This window comes from Aethalodelphis obliquidens, unplaced genomic scaffold (assembly GCF_003676395.1).
Source record: "Aethalodelphis obliquidens isolate GAN/ISIS:26980383/991018 unplaced genomic scaffold, ASM367639v1 scaffold6, whole genome shotgun sequence".
NCBI classification, from domain to species: Eukaryota; Metazoa; Chordata; class Mammalia; order Artiodactyla; family Delphinidae; genus Aethalodelphis; species Aethalodelphis obliquidens.
In genome coordinates, this window is record NW_020837950.1 from 9,207,542 (window position 1) to 9,224,544 (window position 17,003).

General features: G+C 37.9%; 1 protein-coding gene across 1 annotated transcript in view; it reads right to left on the bottom strand.

Annotated features, from left to right (window-relative positions):
• Positions 1-9,300: 9,300 nt before the first annotated feature.
• Positions 9,301-17,003, bottom strand: part of GRXCR1 (glutaredoxin and cysteine rich domain containing 1) — a 77,601-nt gene continuing 69,898 nt past the window's right edge. Inside the window, exon 3 of the mRNA XM_027104031.1 lies at positions 9,301-9,420. Coding sequence (XP_026959832.1) covers positions 9,301-9,420 — 120 coding nt within the window. The remainder of the gene's footprint in view (positions 9,421-17,003) is intronic.

Consider the following 17,003-nt stretch of genomic DNA (forward strand, 5'->3'; position numbering starts at 1 on the left):
GACATGGATGGACCTAGAGACTGTCAAACAGAGTGAAGTAAATCAGAAAGAGAAAAACCAATATCGTATATTAACGCATATATGTGGAATCTGAAAAAAGTTGGTACAGAGGATCTTGTTTACAAAGCAGAAATAGAGACACCAATGTAGAGAATAAACATATGGATACCAAGGGGGAAGGTCAGGGGGTGGGATGAAATGGGAGATTGGGATTGACATATATACCGTTGATACTATGTATAAAATAGATAACTAATGAGAACCTACTGTATAGCACAGGGAACTCTACTCAGTGCTGTGTGGTGACCTAAATGAGAAGGAAATCCAAAAAAGAGGGGATATATGTATATGTACAGCTGATTCCCTTTGCTGGCAGTATAAACTAACACAATATTGTAAAGCAACTATGTCCAATAAAAATTTAAAAAGAAAAGAAAAAACTAAAATTTGAAGAGAATAAGGAAGGTACCCCAGGCCTTTCAGTTAATCAATACAAGGCCTGGACAGATCTTGAATTCAGGTCACGCTGACTCCAAAACCCACACTTTTTCCATTGTGCCAGCATACTGCCTGCTCACTGATACAACATAATTGTATTAGTGGGAAAATGATAACTTCTCGTCTGGGGAGCATGACAATCTGTGGGTACACCTCTCTGCTGACTAGGTGCCCAAGAAGGTCAAGCGAATGAGAGATTTCACAGCAATGACTCCAAACAGAAAGAGAAGCTATAGCACATCCCAGTTTTGTTTTTTTTTTTATCTCAGCACCACGCATTATTCAGTTATTTCAATATGCCAAGAAAGGACCTACTTCATTAACCTTCCAAACATGAAATTAGCTCTATTCTCAGTCACCACTTCCCACCTTAAAATTCTGAGCAGTGAGCTATGACATGTGAACAAGCCACTTTATTTTACGTGTGACAAGCTTCTTGAAGATAAGACTGTTTATATAACCTTTCCTCATATATGTATTACCAAAGAAGAGACTCACAGCTTTGGAGGAGATGGTATTACACAAAAGATCACACAAATAAATGTAAATTTATCTGTCATAAATACTACAAAAGAGACATTGACACAAGATGCTGTGGAAGCATATAATACGGTGATTTTAACCTACTCAAGAAGGTTAGGGAAAGTTCTCGCCATAAAGTAATGATTAAGTTGTTGTCTTTAATGATAGTTAACTGAGCACAGAGATAGAAAGGAGGAAGGATATTAATTTCCAGGACAATAAGGTTACCAAACATTATACATGCATGTCCCTTTGGGGACACCATTTTCTCCAGTTCAAGATAAGAAAAGCTATATTCAATGAAACTTTCTATGAGATTCTGTACTGTATTTTGATTTGGTGCCCTGGAGGAAATATAGGTAAGACACAAGGCCACAGCATAAGCAATATATTTTATAAACTGAAGAAAACAATAGATTGGTATAAACCAGCTTGGATTTAGCACACTCTTCTAGATCTCTGGAAAGAATTGCTAGGTCAAGAGTTTCCAAACACCATTATCAAAAAATCAAAATAAACAAATACAAACATCTAAGTATTTTTCTCTCAAATACAAAATTATGTAAAATTGCACATACAGATATTAGCTATCTCCATGTTGATATTCAGGTTTCCTTTGCTGTGCAGAAGCTTTTTAGTCTGATGTAGTCCCACTTGCCTATTTTTGCAACCAAAGGTTTTTTGAATAAGACTCCGGATTAAATCCTAGTGCCTCCCTTACAAATTAATTTAACTTGGACAAGGATGCTTTAAGACTCAGTTTCCTTATTTGTAAATTGGGTATAAAAATGTGTACAGCATTGTTAGAAAGATGACACGAGATGATATGAGTCTAGAACATTGTATGATACATGATAGGAGTTCAATAAATAGTAGTTGTTTATTTATTTATTATTATTATTATTCAACTCCCTGAGAACATTTATAACTTAGAATCAACTTCAAGCTCTCAAAATTTGGTCCACAAACATTTTCCATCTACAGTCAATAAATAATAAAAGGTAAATGCAAATCAACAAGAGTCTTACTTTGTTTTGGGGTAATGTCACCATAAAGTGAAAGAGAATGTAACAAGGGTGGGGGGGGGGGCTCATGTAAAACATTGGGATGAAAGACTGAATTGTGTAACTTATTAAAAAGAAAAGGTGATACAACATTTGAGGACTTTCCAGACCATAAAAGTTCTCAGTTAAGTTGTAGAATGGCTAAAGTATTCTTTATTATGGGGGATTTAACTAGCTTTCGACTAGGACTCTCAAGAGTCAAAAAGGAAGCAGAGTTAGTGAAAAACACTGCTGAAGAAAATTGAGTTGATTATTTTTCTGGGACAACATGGATATTTAATCACTCAGCAGGAAAAATGTTTGAGAAAGATTCATATGGTGAGAGTTATTGAGAAACATAATTAGTTGATCAAAATGTCAATTAAAATTTCATAAATAGGAGGGAGCTCCTACTTGAATGGGACTTAATCCCAGATGGGATCCAAGGATGTTTAGACACAGATAGGTGACTAAAGACTCATCACTGAAGCTTATACATTCAATACAAATTACTTTATTTTAGATATTACTATCTCAGTAAAATTATCAGAAGATTGAGGCACCACCCCTACCTAGTTGCTACCTATAAAGACTTCTCTGTAGTGAAGTTCATGTTCATGAAGTAAAGTAGATATCCCAGTTTTATAAAGTTCTACAATGCAAAAGAGTCATGGGGTTGTCTAATAATTTTGTTTTTTCAATTCATAAGAATAACCCAATGCATCTTTCAGGATCCCAGAAGGAAACTGGGGTGTCCAAAGAGTTTAATTGAAGGGCATTTAATGAAGGGCTCAACTACAGAAGCATGGACAGCATTAAGTAAACCAACAGGTTTGATGAAGCACCCAGGTGCTGGCAAAAACAGGAAGCTGTTACTACACTGGAGTCTAATGTTCATGAGGAAGGTGTTGTTATTACAGAACCCAACAAAAGATGTAGCCGCGGGAAAGAAGCCAAGAGGAACTCAGGGTCTGCTCAAACTGCACCTCAGAATGAAGGAACCAAAGAAAATAAATACCTCTGTATCCTACCTCACTCAGATATCCTGCTCTAGCCTCCCTCTGACTGATGTCAGAGGACAAAGGCATTTGAGTGGTGCAGTCTGTAACGTTTTCCCAGAGCAGGCTAGAGAAGGGGAGAGAATGAATCTGGAAAAGAAAACCGAAAGTAATGAACCCATCCAGCAATGAATCAGATGATTCCTTTCATTCTACTGGGGTTGATCCCTATTAGAGTCCATTTATTACGTGTCTTCAGAACAAGAGAATAAGGATGATGATCATCTTCCTTTAATTCTAAGGGGAAGGAAATCATATGGGTAACAGAATATGTTGGGAAGGCTGTAGCTTTGGGGTTAAAATAGTGGGCTCGGGCTTCCCTGGTGGGAGAGTCCGGGGTTCGTGCCCCGGTCCGGGAAGATCCCACATGCCGCAGAGCGGCTGGGCCCACGAGCCATGGCCGCTGAGCCTGCGCGTCCGGAGCCTGTGCTCCACAACGGGAGAGGCCATAACAGTGAGAGGCCCGCATACCACAAAAAAAAAAAAAAAAATAGTGGGCTCAGCCACTGATTAAAATCTGTCTCTGCTACTTTTTTGGTGTGTGAGTTTGGGCAGTTAACCCCTCCAAACCTCAGCTTTCTCAGCTATACAATGAAGAGAAAAATATCTCTATCATGTAGGTTGTAAGAAATAAATGAGATAATGCCTGTTACGTGCTGAGCATTGTGCCAGGCCTTGGAAATGAGAATATTTGTTTCTTCTTGTTGTTGTCTTCAGCACACTAGCAGAAGAAATGTATTTTCCATTTAGTTTAATTCCAAAGATGTGTTTGGAAAGACTCATTGTCAATTGCTTTCTTTTTTGAAATGAACTGCAGTGAACTTCTCATAGGGGGACTATCCTTCTTCTATATTAATAGTGTAGATAGAATACTAATTACCTCCGCTCCACTATCACCATCCATGCTCCATTCTCCTTTTTAGTTAGAAAATCCCCTGAGAATTCTTTGGGCAGATCATATAGTGAAATCCTATTTCACTATATGGCAAAGACTGAGTCCTTGCCAGTGAGATGTGAGCAGAAGTAACGCATTCAGCTTCCAAGCCATACTCCTAAAAGCAGGTAGATCATCCTATACTTACTGTCCTTTTTTACCTTTTAATAAGCTGGAAAAAAATGTGATGGAGCTTTTCTGAACCATGAAGCGAGGACTCACCCTGAAGGGAGGTACAATAAGTTAGAAGAATCACTCTTGGAGAAGAGACCATCGGTACCCCTGCGCCACCTCCAACTCAGACTTCTTTGAGAGACAAATAAATATCTACCTTGTTTAAACCAATAACCTATGCATGATTCACATAGAGGATAGAAAAATAGATAGATACACAGACTTATACAGATGTATAGGTATGTATGTATAAATATATGTATGTATAGGTATATATGTGCATAGATATACATATATATATATATAGAGAGAGAGAGAGAGAGAGAGAGGGAGAGAGGGAGAGAGATTTATGTGGAGATGAGACAGAGGTAGAGATGAAGAGACAGGATGAGGATGACATCAGAGAGAGTGAGTTGGAGGCCAACCCAAACTCTTGGGTACTGCCCAAAATTTAAGAATTTTTTTTAGCTACAAGATTTAGGAAAAAAGTAAATCAGAGTGACAATAATAACCTGGTCCAGAGAGATTTCCTTTAGCTATTTTTGGACTCTTTCCTCCATTTCTCCAGGGACTCTCCTTGACAGAACTATCTCCTGTTCCAGAAAAGCAAATCAAGGCACTAATTTTGTAGGCAGGTTCAAGAAGGATGAATAAACTCAGGTCTCTAAATCCGGATTGAGAATAAAGCGTGGTACTCCTTTATCATCTCCTTTTGTCCTGGCATCTGTGGCCTCCAAGGAAAGCGAGCTTGGCATTTTCTCAGAGTACAAGGCTTCTGTGATTCCTCTCTTGGCTGTTTCAGTGGGTAGGACAATACCAGGAGGACAGTTCTTAAGGGTTGCGGAGGAAGGAGTGAGAGCAGTGACACAGTAGTAGACCCTAGGAGAAGCCTCGTCTCTACGGAGAAGCTTAATGAGCACCTACCATTAACCACGTGCTCTGCAAGCAGCACTCTTTTTCTTTTTTAATTTATTTATATTTATATTTGGCTGTGTTGTTGGGTCTTCATTTCTGTGCAAGGGCTTTCTCCAGTTGAGGCAAGCGGGTGCCACTCTTCATTGCGGTGCGCAGGCCTCTCACTATCGCAGCCTGTCTTGTTGCAGAGCACAGGCTCCAGACGCGCAGGCTCAGTAGTTGTGGCTCATGGGCCCAGTTGCTCCCCAGCATGTGGGATCTTCCCAGACCAGGGCTCGAACCCATGTCCCCTGCATTGGCAGGCAGATTCTCAACCACTGCGCCACCAGGGAAGCCCAAGCATCACTCTTTTACTTTTCACTGCTTCCCTGCAAGTTGTCTTGTAAAATCCTTAGTTTTAAAAGTAGGGAAACTAAGACTCAAAGAAATTGTAAAAGTATTTTAAGAGTACTTGTTCAAGATCACCCCACAGCTAACAGCTGGCAAGGTCAAGATTGCAATCTAAGTCTACCTGGCTCTAAAGTCTATGCTTTTCTTCACCGAACTTCACTTTTTGTCACTTATAAATATATATATGTTTTTAAAGTAATATCTACTTTTAAGGGACACTATAAGAATACAGCATGATATTAACACATGTTAAGTCACTGTTATATATAGAACATAGAAAGTGCATAATGATAGTATCAGTTAATATTAATGATATACTTACCATTACTATTATTATTATACTAAAACACTATGATAGTAATATACATTTTGTCTAATGTTAAGTGATGGTAGATAATAAAGAACATAGATTTTAGACCTTGTCATTTCTTATGCCTCACAGAGTGTTTCGGCATTTCATTTATGCCCTCAGGGTAGGCAAACTTACGCTGTAAAGTTCTGACTTGTGTATCTCTATTTTCTTTCCTGTGCAAAACAAAAGCAAATAGATGGAAATAGAGGTCGTTTGTTAAAGGACATAGGCAGGTCTGTTTCAGGGACTCCAGAGGATAAATATATAGTCTCTTGTTTAAAGGGTGGGCTAATCAATGAAATGACCATTTATCTTAGTCCACTTAATAAGGCAAAGTACAGTCACAGATAAAAGGTAATAGACTAAATACTAAAAAGATTTTAAAAACTAAGAAATGAAAGCATACCTAAAGCATTAAAAGGTAAAACATAAAAGTAGATTCCAAGAATAAGTTTAATATAATCAATGAAAGCTAGATAAAACTTAGCAAATAAAAACTAGGGAAAAAATACTAGTGCAATAAAATATTATAACCAAAGTCACAGCAGGCTAAGAAAATTAAGATAAAGAGAGCCCAGGAACATTCTAGAAATAAAACAAAAACTATTTGCAAATATAAAATTGACCAGTTAAGGCATTATAAAGTGTGAAAATAAAAGCCAAGGAATTTTATTAGAATATATAAATGTGGCTGCCTCTAAGACCTAAAGTGGAAACTCTCCAGGCTTATAAGGCCAGTTACTTGGATAGATTATTTCCCTGGCTTTATTCCTGCTCACCGCCAATCTCTACTCCATGCAGAGATCAGAATAATCTTTTACAAAGTCAAAATGGTCACCTCGTTTGCCATTCCCCTCGTTACAAACGTTGAACATTTTGCCTTCCATTTATACCAGAAGCCAGACCTCTTTCCATGATCTATAGGATCCTGTGCAGCATGGCCCCGTCTAATTCTCTAACCTACTTCACAGCCTCACCTCTGTCCCAAGCTCATGATCTTCCCATTGGGCTTTCTTTCCATTTTCTTACAGCTCCTAGAATATGCCAGCTCTTTCCTGCCTTAGAGCATCAGCACCTGCTTGAATGTACAGAAGCTCTACAGTCAGAATTCACAGCTCCCAGGGTCCCTTTATGGTGACCTCATTGTAATGTCCCAAGTCTTAGCTTCAAGTCTCAGAGCCTAAAACAGACCTTCTCTGATCCCCCATATTAATTAACCTCTTTTCCTAATTACTCTAGATCTCAGATCCTGTTAACTTCATAGCAATCTTCAGTCTGTAATTTAGTACCTGTTTATTTACCTGTTCCTGTCCTCCAATAGAATGTAAGCTCCATGAGAGCAGAGACAACAGCTATTTAATTCAACGCTTTATATAATTGGCACCTAGCATGGAGCCAGACTCATCAGTGTCTCACAAATATTTGCTGAATGAAAGACCATGCTGTGGGCTTCTTTTTCAAAGCTTTGGCCCCCATAATAGATAAAAATCCTCCAGATCAGAACCAAGGAACAGAAAGCTGAATGACTGGTCTCCATGCCCTTCGCCCATGTCCGGCATCTCACGCCCCATATGTACTGCCTCCCGCAGATATTAGTGTTAGGATAACTCAGTACAGAAAGAGGAGATGCTGCAGCCTGGCTCCTTGATGCCTATAATTTGCAATCTGGTCACAGTCTCCCTTCCTGCAGTGGCTCTTTGTTCTTGAACAACATAACGTTGAACAGCATGGCATTGCCATCAGTGCAATTATTATGTGAACTTATTATGGTTCAACATAATAAATACACATCAGTCCACAAAATAAAAGGGAGCATAGAATTAAAGCTATGCTACAAATAATAAAATGTACCCAATCAGCCTCTCAAAGGCTGCTGCAACACACAGGTATATTTTTAAATGAAAGATTTTAATTAAATTAAGATTAAATTTTAAAATTGAAGTGAATTAAAGAAAAAAACCTCAGAAACTAAACTCTCACTCAATACAGGTCTCGTCTTTATCAGACCATAAGTATCAGTACCTCCTTTTCCTGTGAGACCAAAATAAACTATCATCTCTTTGCTCCCAGTATTTGCAAGCAGGATAAAAGAGGACAGGAAGCAGGGAAAAGGCACAGCGTTGGTTCCTGTAGCCCTGCATTTAGGGATGAAATCAGCTAAAATATAAGGAGGATGTCCAATACAAGCCCAAACAATTACCAGCAAACCATTCGGAAGCTTTCAGTGAGGTGCATATACTGCTAAGAACCTACATTTTGAAGAGTACAAATAAATAGATTTCTCCTCCAGAAAAACTCCACATAAATCCAGATACCTTTCCTTACAGTGCAGAATAAGTAACTGTCACTGATTCCTGACTTCAGTGTTTTAAATGGGATACCTTCCAAGAGTCAAAAACTCAATTAAGAGAATAAGCTGGACCCTTCACAACATCTACCATCAAGCCCCATGCCAAACTATCATCCACTAAGTCATGATGGGCCTGGGCCCTTGCTCAAGGTGAACTCAAAAACTAAATAAATAAATGAGACAATTGTATTTGGGGAAAACAAAAGAAACAAAGTACAGGCTCACTGCAAACACAGTTGATTGATGACCAACGGAGGAAAATTTGTTGTTAGTGCAAAGGCATCCAATAATCTCTGAGAAAGATGTAAGAGTTGAATTGAAGGAGGAAAAAAATGCCTACCGCTGTACACATTGTCCCTAGTATATGACTGAAAAAAATATGAATTGGTTTATAGTCTACTTCCCCTGATATGTTTTGGTAATAACACAATCAGCATAGGCTGACATATCACAACAGGTAACAAAATGTTCATTAAGTAGAAGTTAATCTCCAGCAACCATCTGATATCAAACCATCTTAGGAATTTAGTGGGCTTATTGTTTACTAACCGATGCCTACAAACTAAGGAGCCAACCATATACTTTGGATGAGTTTAAGAGCTTGTCTACTTCTTAGGAGTTAGTGAATTAAAGCTGTTTTCTTGATTCTGTGTATGATGAGTTTTATACACGTTTTTAAAAATTTCTAAAAGTTGCTCCAAGCAAGATACCTTTTAAGGGTTAAGCTGTTTCGGGGACAAGTCCTGATTTGCAGGTATCTTGAGGGAAAAAGTGGGCCTAAGGGTGGGACAGGGATAGCAGCTCAGAAAGAGCAAAGGAGAATGGCCTCAGTGCTCTGCAGGAGACACAGAATCTCTTTGCTTTCAAAGAAAGGGGAGAGAGGGCAGAAGAGAGGGCAAGGACGGGAGGGTGTGCAGTGATAAGTCGGGGTGATCTAAGGCCCTGTGGTGAAGAAACCTGAAGGGGTCGTGCAGCCAAAAGGACTTTGAAGAAGTTCCTGCTTAATCGGAAGCTGCTTTGTCAAAACAAGTTTGTTCAGTGCAAAGCACGTTCCTCCTCTCTGCTCAACATTCCTCTGAGTCTCCAGTAAATTCTGCTTCCACGTGCTCTGTAGGTATCATGTACAGAGAAACCAGAAAAGGCCTGAATTTCACATCAAGGCTGACTCTGGTGCGGGAAAGAACCTATACAAAGAAGAAATACGTAATGTTTAGAACAAATGATTTCCTGTGGGGAAATGCCATAAATGTGGGAGTAAGGTTTGCCTGCTCTAATGCAGAACCTGTTGTATTTGCTTCTTTTTAAGAGCATGGACAGATTCTTCTTGTCCTTATAAAACCTGGCTACTCTGATGACTTTTTATTCAGTCATTTATATTTTTACAATTTATCATTAACTTGTAGTTCTGTAATATTGTCTTCAGAAATTGTGATTTTCATATTTTCCATTTTTTGAGATATGTTGAAATAGTCTTTGCGCTTTACTTAGTCACATGTACGTGGAGCACATTGATTATGTAAATAAAAGTATGGAGTTCTCTGTTGATGAGGTTGAAGTTTCAGTATATATTCCTTTCAAGTTTATTTCTATGTTAAGAAAAGAAAGGGGGCTTCCCTGGTGGCACAGTGGTTAAGAATCCGCCTGCCAGTGCAGGGGACACAGGTCCGAGCCCTAGTCCGGGAGGATCCCACATGCCGCGGAGCCACTAAGCCCATGCACCATAGCTACTGAAGCCCACATGCCTAGAGCCTGTGCTCCGCAAAAAGAGAAGCCACCACAATGAGAAGCCCACGCACCACAACGAAGAGTAGCCCCCGCTCGCCACAACTAGAGAAAGCCCACGTGCAGCAACGAAGACCCAACGCAGCCAAAAATCAATCAATCAATAAATAAATTTATTTTTTAAAAAAGGAAAAGAAAATAAAGGAATCCATGAATCAATAAAAGTATGAACAGAAAGGGAGGGGAGGAATTTGGTAATTTTTTAGACAAAGTACAGTCAAGTAAAAGGAAGCATAATCCGAGGTTGGTGGCTGAGAATACAGATCCTGTATTCAGAAAGCCCTGCTCTAGACTATGCGCTACCACTTCCATGTGGAACTTTGGGTAGGTTTCTTAATCTCTCACAACCTCAGTCCTTTTATTTTTAAAAGGAGGGTACTAATAGCATCTACCTCATAAAGCTTGCAGGATGTAGTGAGATCCTGCATGTAAAGCATTTACCCCTTTGCCTGTCACAAAGGACTCGATAAATGTAAGATTTTTAAAAAGTATTAAACTCTTTCCTATTTTAAAATATAAGTTTTATATTCATATATGGTGAGACCAACCGATCAGGAGATGACTGCCCTTGAAAAATAGCTGTTAATAGCTATTAACACTCACAGTTCCCACAAAGAAGGGGCACACCACACCATGCATGGGCCAAACATGGAACACAGGCTTTGGCCAAAGAATGTGGGCAAGAGACTGTCTTGTGGTTTCCACAGGAAATGGAAGGCAGGATGAGCAAGTTTAGAACTGGCTAATTTGAATAATTTTAGGGGGCTTTGGGGTAAAGGGACTGTCTCTAGTGGCTGGGTACCCAGCCCTAGGATGACTAGGAAAGAGGGATAGTGGCCCTGAGTGTGATAGAGAAGATAGATGAGGGTGTGGCTCTGGATCGGCTGATTTGCATATCAAAGAATCACTCCAGGGCAAAGTGTTTGCCATCTCTAGGAATTCGTTATCCCTGGGAAGGGCACTCCCTCCGTTTATGATTCTCTTCTGCCACAAATTTTAGTAGGAGTTTGAACATTTGACAGGTTATGGCCTGTGTAAACAGACACACAATGTTTCTGCTCATTAAAATGGCAATTTCCAGATCTACTCTGTGATCAATAATAACCATTATCATAAAAGTATCAAGACAGTATGTTGTACCTCTTAAATTTACACAATGTTATACATCAAATATATTTCAATTTTTTTAATTAAAAAATAAATAACCCATACAGCTGATTCACCTTGTTATACAGCAGAAACTAACACAACATTGTAAAGCAATTATACTCCAATAAAGATGTTTATAAAATATAAATAAATAAATAACCACCAAATATCTGAGGTATCATACCTATGGGTCATAATCTCCTACTAATATAGAATATGTCTACATATATCAATTAAAATATCCAGAGACATATAGAGAAGTTTGTATGTCATTCATTTGCTCAACAAATTGTCAAAATGGCTACAGACTAAGCATGATAAGAGACTGAACTAATGTAGTGGGAATTAAGCAAAAGAAACAGAAGTAAATAATATTCAGGAAGAAGAACCAAGACTACTTGGTGGCCAAGAGACTGTAACCAGGGGTGACCATCCCATTGCGAGGAAAGAGATAAAGAGGGGAATATACATGCATATTGTAAGATATTTATATTTTATTAATATGTCTGTTTTATTAATATAAAATATTAATTTATAAAATTTATAGTATTTATTGGAGTTTATTGTTTATACAGTCAGTATGTTATTTTACCATCTTTTATAATTTCAATTTTGAGGGTACATTACAGAGTCATCCTCAAAACACTAATAATTAAAGACGACAGCTCTCCACAGTAAATCTAAATGTGTAGGATTTATGGTTTTGCTGTCTAAATTCACAACGAAGAGAATGCTTGACAATTTTTAAAGAAAAAAGGCTTGGTCACAGGCAAATCTGTTATTTTACTAGGGTTATAAAAATACATTTTCTAAATACATAGATTATTATCAAGATTTCTTCATTGTGCAAACCAAAGGGCCCACATATCAAAAAGTACAAGTTGGGAAAACTAAGACGATTTATTCTCCAAGTAACTTTACGTCAACGTTAAAGATGACTTATTAGGGTTATAAAATAGCACTGGATGTAGTAAATTTATGTCTTTACTTTGTTCCCTGTCATTTTGTAACCAAAGCTATTTCTACTCTGCCATCATGTGTATTTTTAATCAGACAGTATTAGCCACAGCAGAGCAAACCACAAGTCACAAGGACAGATGACTATAACTCTTATTTATGTTAGAGATAGAGTTCTGTGACATTGCATATAAAGCAGGATTTAAAAATCAAATTAAATTTCTACTTCACTTCCATAATAATTTTGCTTCTAATGAAATTATTTTGACCCTAAATTTCAAATTTAAGAACATTTAAAAAATACATATATTTTTCTGCAGGTTTCTAAAGTAATATCAATAGTCTAAAAAAATAACATACACTCTTTATTGATTAAATGCTGCCTATGATAAAGCAGAATGGTGAAGAAATCTGAAAGCTTCAGGATGTGTATATCTGAGGAGTTCTCTGGTACAATTAAACAGTGGCAGGTAAAGCCTGGTATTGTCTGACATCTGTCCTGAGCAAGTATATCATAGTTTTGCTTTAAACAACTTCTAAGCTCTCAGACTAAAGAAGACCTTATCCTGAGCTGAATGGACCCTCCAATTTTTCAAAGATAAAACTGTTTACTCTGCACATCACCTTAGAAGAGAGCCACTAAAAATTTAAAATAGCATTCCCTAATTTACCAATTCATTTTATTGATCTAAAGTGTGGCATGCATATACTTCGTGTTCTTTTTTTTTTTTTTCTTTATAGTGTGCTCGGGGCACACTATCACCTATTCTGCCTTTTACTAATTTTATTTATTTATTTTTGCTGTGTTGGGTCTTCGTTTCTGTGCGAGGGCTTTCTCTAGTTGTGGCAAGCGGGGGCCACTCTTCATCGCGGTGCGCAGTCCTCTCACTATCGTGGCCTCTCTTGTTGCGGAGCACAGGCTCCAGACGCGCAGGCTCAGTAGTTGTGGCTCACGGGTCTAGTTGCTCCGCGGCATGTGGGATCCTCCCAGACCAGGGCTCGAACCTGTGTCCCCTGCATTAGCAGGCAGATCCTCAACCACTGCGCCACCAGGGAAGCCCCTTCATGTTCTTTTTAAGGCAGTAAATGTGCTGGCATTTTAGTAAGATTAGCACCATATGTGGCTTTCCTCAATGCCACTCAATTCAGTTGTGTACATAGGATTGTACGTATACTCTTTACAATGAGGATGTGGTAAACTAGTGACTTCTAGTGGTGGTACATAACTGTGCAAATATGTATTTCCAGCAAAGTCAAAAAGAATGGAAAAAATCAAAAATCTTTCCCTTCCAAAATAAAAAGATTATTGCCATCAGAAATATTTTTAAGTGGATCATTTCTGCACATGCTAACAAAATACATTTATAAATAAACATTTTTTAAATTCCTTATAATAAAAAGCACATGGCAAAGTATGCAAAGAAGGAAAACTAAAATTTATTGATGGATATTGCTAAACTGTAACAATAACTCAATACTCCCATCTCTGGAATTTTGTCTTAAAAATACATTTCCACAGGAACAAAGGTCTATATCCAACATAATCTATAAAACAAACCCCCAAACTGGAAATCTTAATTTCCAACAAGAGGTAAATGTTTTAACAAATTCAAATATGTCACCACTATGACTTATAATAAAATCATTCTCAAGTTTAATTATAAGTACTAGGGGAAAAAATGAAAAATGTTCTTGATAAAATATTATGCTTAACAAATACTGTAAAAATGGTCCATTTATTGTGAATGCCACCACAGAAGTACATATATGCATGTATATACAAACTGGAAGGCAATATAAAAAAATGAACATGATTGTATTAAGGCAGTAATTTTATATGTTTCTTTTATTAAACGCAATTTTTCTAGAGCAGTTTTAGTTTCACAACAAAACTGAAAGTACAGAGATTTCCCACATACTCCCTACACCTTTACATGCATAGCCTACCCTGTTATCAACATCCTCCACCAGAGTGGTACATTTGTTACAACTGATGAACTTACACTGATGCATCATTATCACCCAAAGTCCATAGTTTACATGAGGGTTTACTTTTGGTGTTGTATATTCTATGAGTTTAGATAAATGTATAATGATATGTATCTATCATAGTATCATACAGAGTATTGTCCCTAAAAATCTTCACTGTTATTAGGTATTTTAATGTTTGAAAATCATTCATCTTCCCAAGAAAAAATGTTAAAGATAATGTCTATATTGCAAATTTATTTCATAGTAACATGTAAGGATGAACTATAATGAACTTTTCAAAACTCACATCTAATCAGGTCTTTCCAACTTCTACTCATCTCCTCCTCCCTAAGCCCCTAGACTGAGTAAACGTATCTTATTAGGTGTTCTCAAAGACCCTATTCCTTTTCCTCAGAACAAAGCTCTCACTTCGTGATTATACACCCATTAGGGTGATGGCTAGTTTGTGTCTTCCACTAGATTATGAGAGCAAGACTGTATATATAGGACGCACACAAGAAAATTTATGGAACATATTGAATAGCAGCACATACTCAACAAGATATTTAACTTGCACAACTTCCTGTTGCCACTGCAGTAGGAGCTGGACCACAGCAAGGTGTAGCTGTGGTCCTTCATTCATTTTGGCAATTTTCACCAATACACATAAGAATTTTGATGATCTTAGAATTACCTAGTACTCTGTGGTTCACAGGAATCTCTGTCTTTTCATTTCCTCTTGTTTATCAACCCCTCAGATTATCTTGAATAAGAGACATTGAAGGAATGAGGATTTTGCCCTTGGGCCTCCTTTGTCCTTGTCTCCTGCAGCTGATTCTGCCCATACTCTTTTGCACAGGACTCCAGCCCCTAACTAGTTCTCTCCATCCTTCTTGATACAATCCAAATTGACCAACACTTGTTGCTAATCTACAAGAACAATGCGCCTCTTTAAAGAACAATCCTTGGCCAGTTATTCCTTGGACTTGGTGAACTTCTACTGACCTACTCTTGCTACAGCCCTGTAAAACATTTTGTCCTCCTTTCCCAAGTAAGAGAACTCCTTCCAAGCCTTCTCGTGGTCAGCATTACCAAATAAAGACTTATGCTCACAGAGCTCTGGTTGATTTCCTCCTGCACTTGTTTCTTTATGAAAGAGATAAACGAGAGACAACATGTCTGTTCTACTCTTCGGAATATACACAGCATTCATCACAATCACTGATACTTACTTGGATCTTAATAATGTTTCTCAGTTGAAAATAAGTCACTGAAAACTAGAACTTATGGTTCAGAAGTTGACGCCATAGGCTAAGGTAAAAGCCTATACCCTCACTATATTTTCCCACTTTTTCAGCTCAAGCAGAGTTGCATCAAGGAATTAATAACCCAGAGTCCAGAAAAAGCAAGAAGGAGACAGAAGAAGATAAAGGGAGTGTTTCTGAGATGTTATGGAAGTGAATTGCTCCTATCTGGCCAGGAGCACATTTTCAGCTGTTCCTTGAATTTCATGTATGTTTTGCCTGTGAAAGGAAAATCACTCTTTAGTTCGAAGGAAGGAAGGAAGGAAGGAAGGGAAGGAGGAAGGAAGGGAGGGAGGGAGGGAGGGGAAATCCCACCATTGATTAAAGCAGCATTTGCCATTTTTAAAGCTGAAATAAAGTGTAGTATGTGTAATGTTTGCTCAGAAAGGAAAGGATTAAAAAAAACAACTTTTAAGAGCAAATACACTTTTCTTATTTTTCTCTCCAAATTGGGAGTATAATGAAGAAATGTAAGACATTTTTTAAACAGATAAAAAGAACTACAAAAATCTTAACACCTTTATAAAAATGTTTTAAAATCTTTTTAAGAAACCCATTTTAATTATATTTCATTAATTTAATTTAAGTACTTATACTAAAACATGTGAATTTTACCCCCACCCACAATCACCTCACTTCAATATCCTGATTGTACTGACAGCTATAAATGATGCAAAGTCATTTTCTCAGCACGTTATTTGCCTGAATCGAGCTACCAAACATTATGAGCTTCTGAATCCCAATAGGAAAACAAAAACAAGGGCTTTGAGGTTACTGAAGCAACAGCACGATCCACTACGAACGGACTGAAAATAATGTCAACAAATCTGATTTTCAACTGTTTTCCACACTAATAGTGGAATCTAAGCAGGGAAATTGTGACAAGAGAAAAAAAATGAAAATTATGAATCTAGATAATAAAGTGTTGACAAATTTCAAGGTAGAAAAAATAGCAGTCAGCATAATACGGCTTACATTATAACACGTGAAGCACAAAATCACCTTGTTAGTCATCTGTGTTGTAATCAATTTGAAGAGTGACTTGTGGTGTGCAGAGAAATTGACATTCCAATAAAATGATTATCCCAGCCTTGACTTATAGCACTCCCCTTTCTCCTGACTATTAATTATCAATCATAATAAATTATTTAGCTCTCTGAAGAAGGACATTTGTTCAGTTTCATTTTAATACCAAGCTTATGGTTGTATTCCAGAATTTTGTTAGGAAACAGAGAAATGGATTTCTGGGTAAGCTGGTGACATAAGCCCATGAGTCTAACTCCTCTATCCTCCACTAGCAAATTCCCCCTGAAAAGAAAAAGGAATATAAGAGCTGGCGGGGGGAGGCATTTGGTTTGGTGCTTAAAAACTAGAACAAGGTAACATCCACGTGTCAGGTGCTTAAAGAAAATGCTGCAAAAGGGAGGGCAGACAGGACTGAATGTTCCACGGACTCTGCCATAAAGAGGAATCGTCTACCTGGGGGGAAAGTGGGAAATAACTTCAAACACATGACTGACACTTGCCCATTCACAGGTGAGTGGCAGACAGGGGAACTCCCTGTACCACATGTATTCTCAGTAAGCACAGTATTGTCTCCAAGT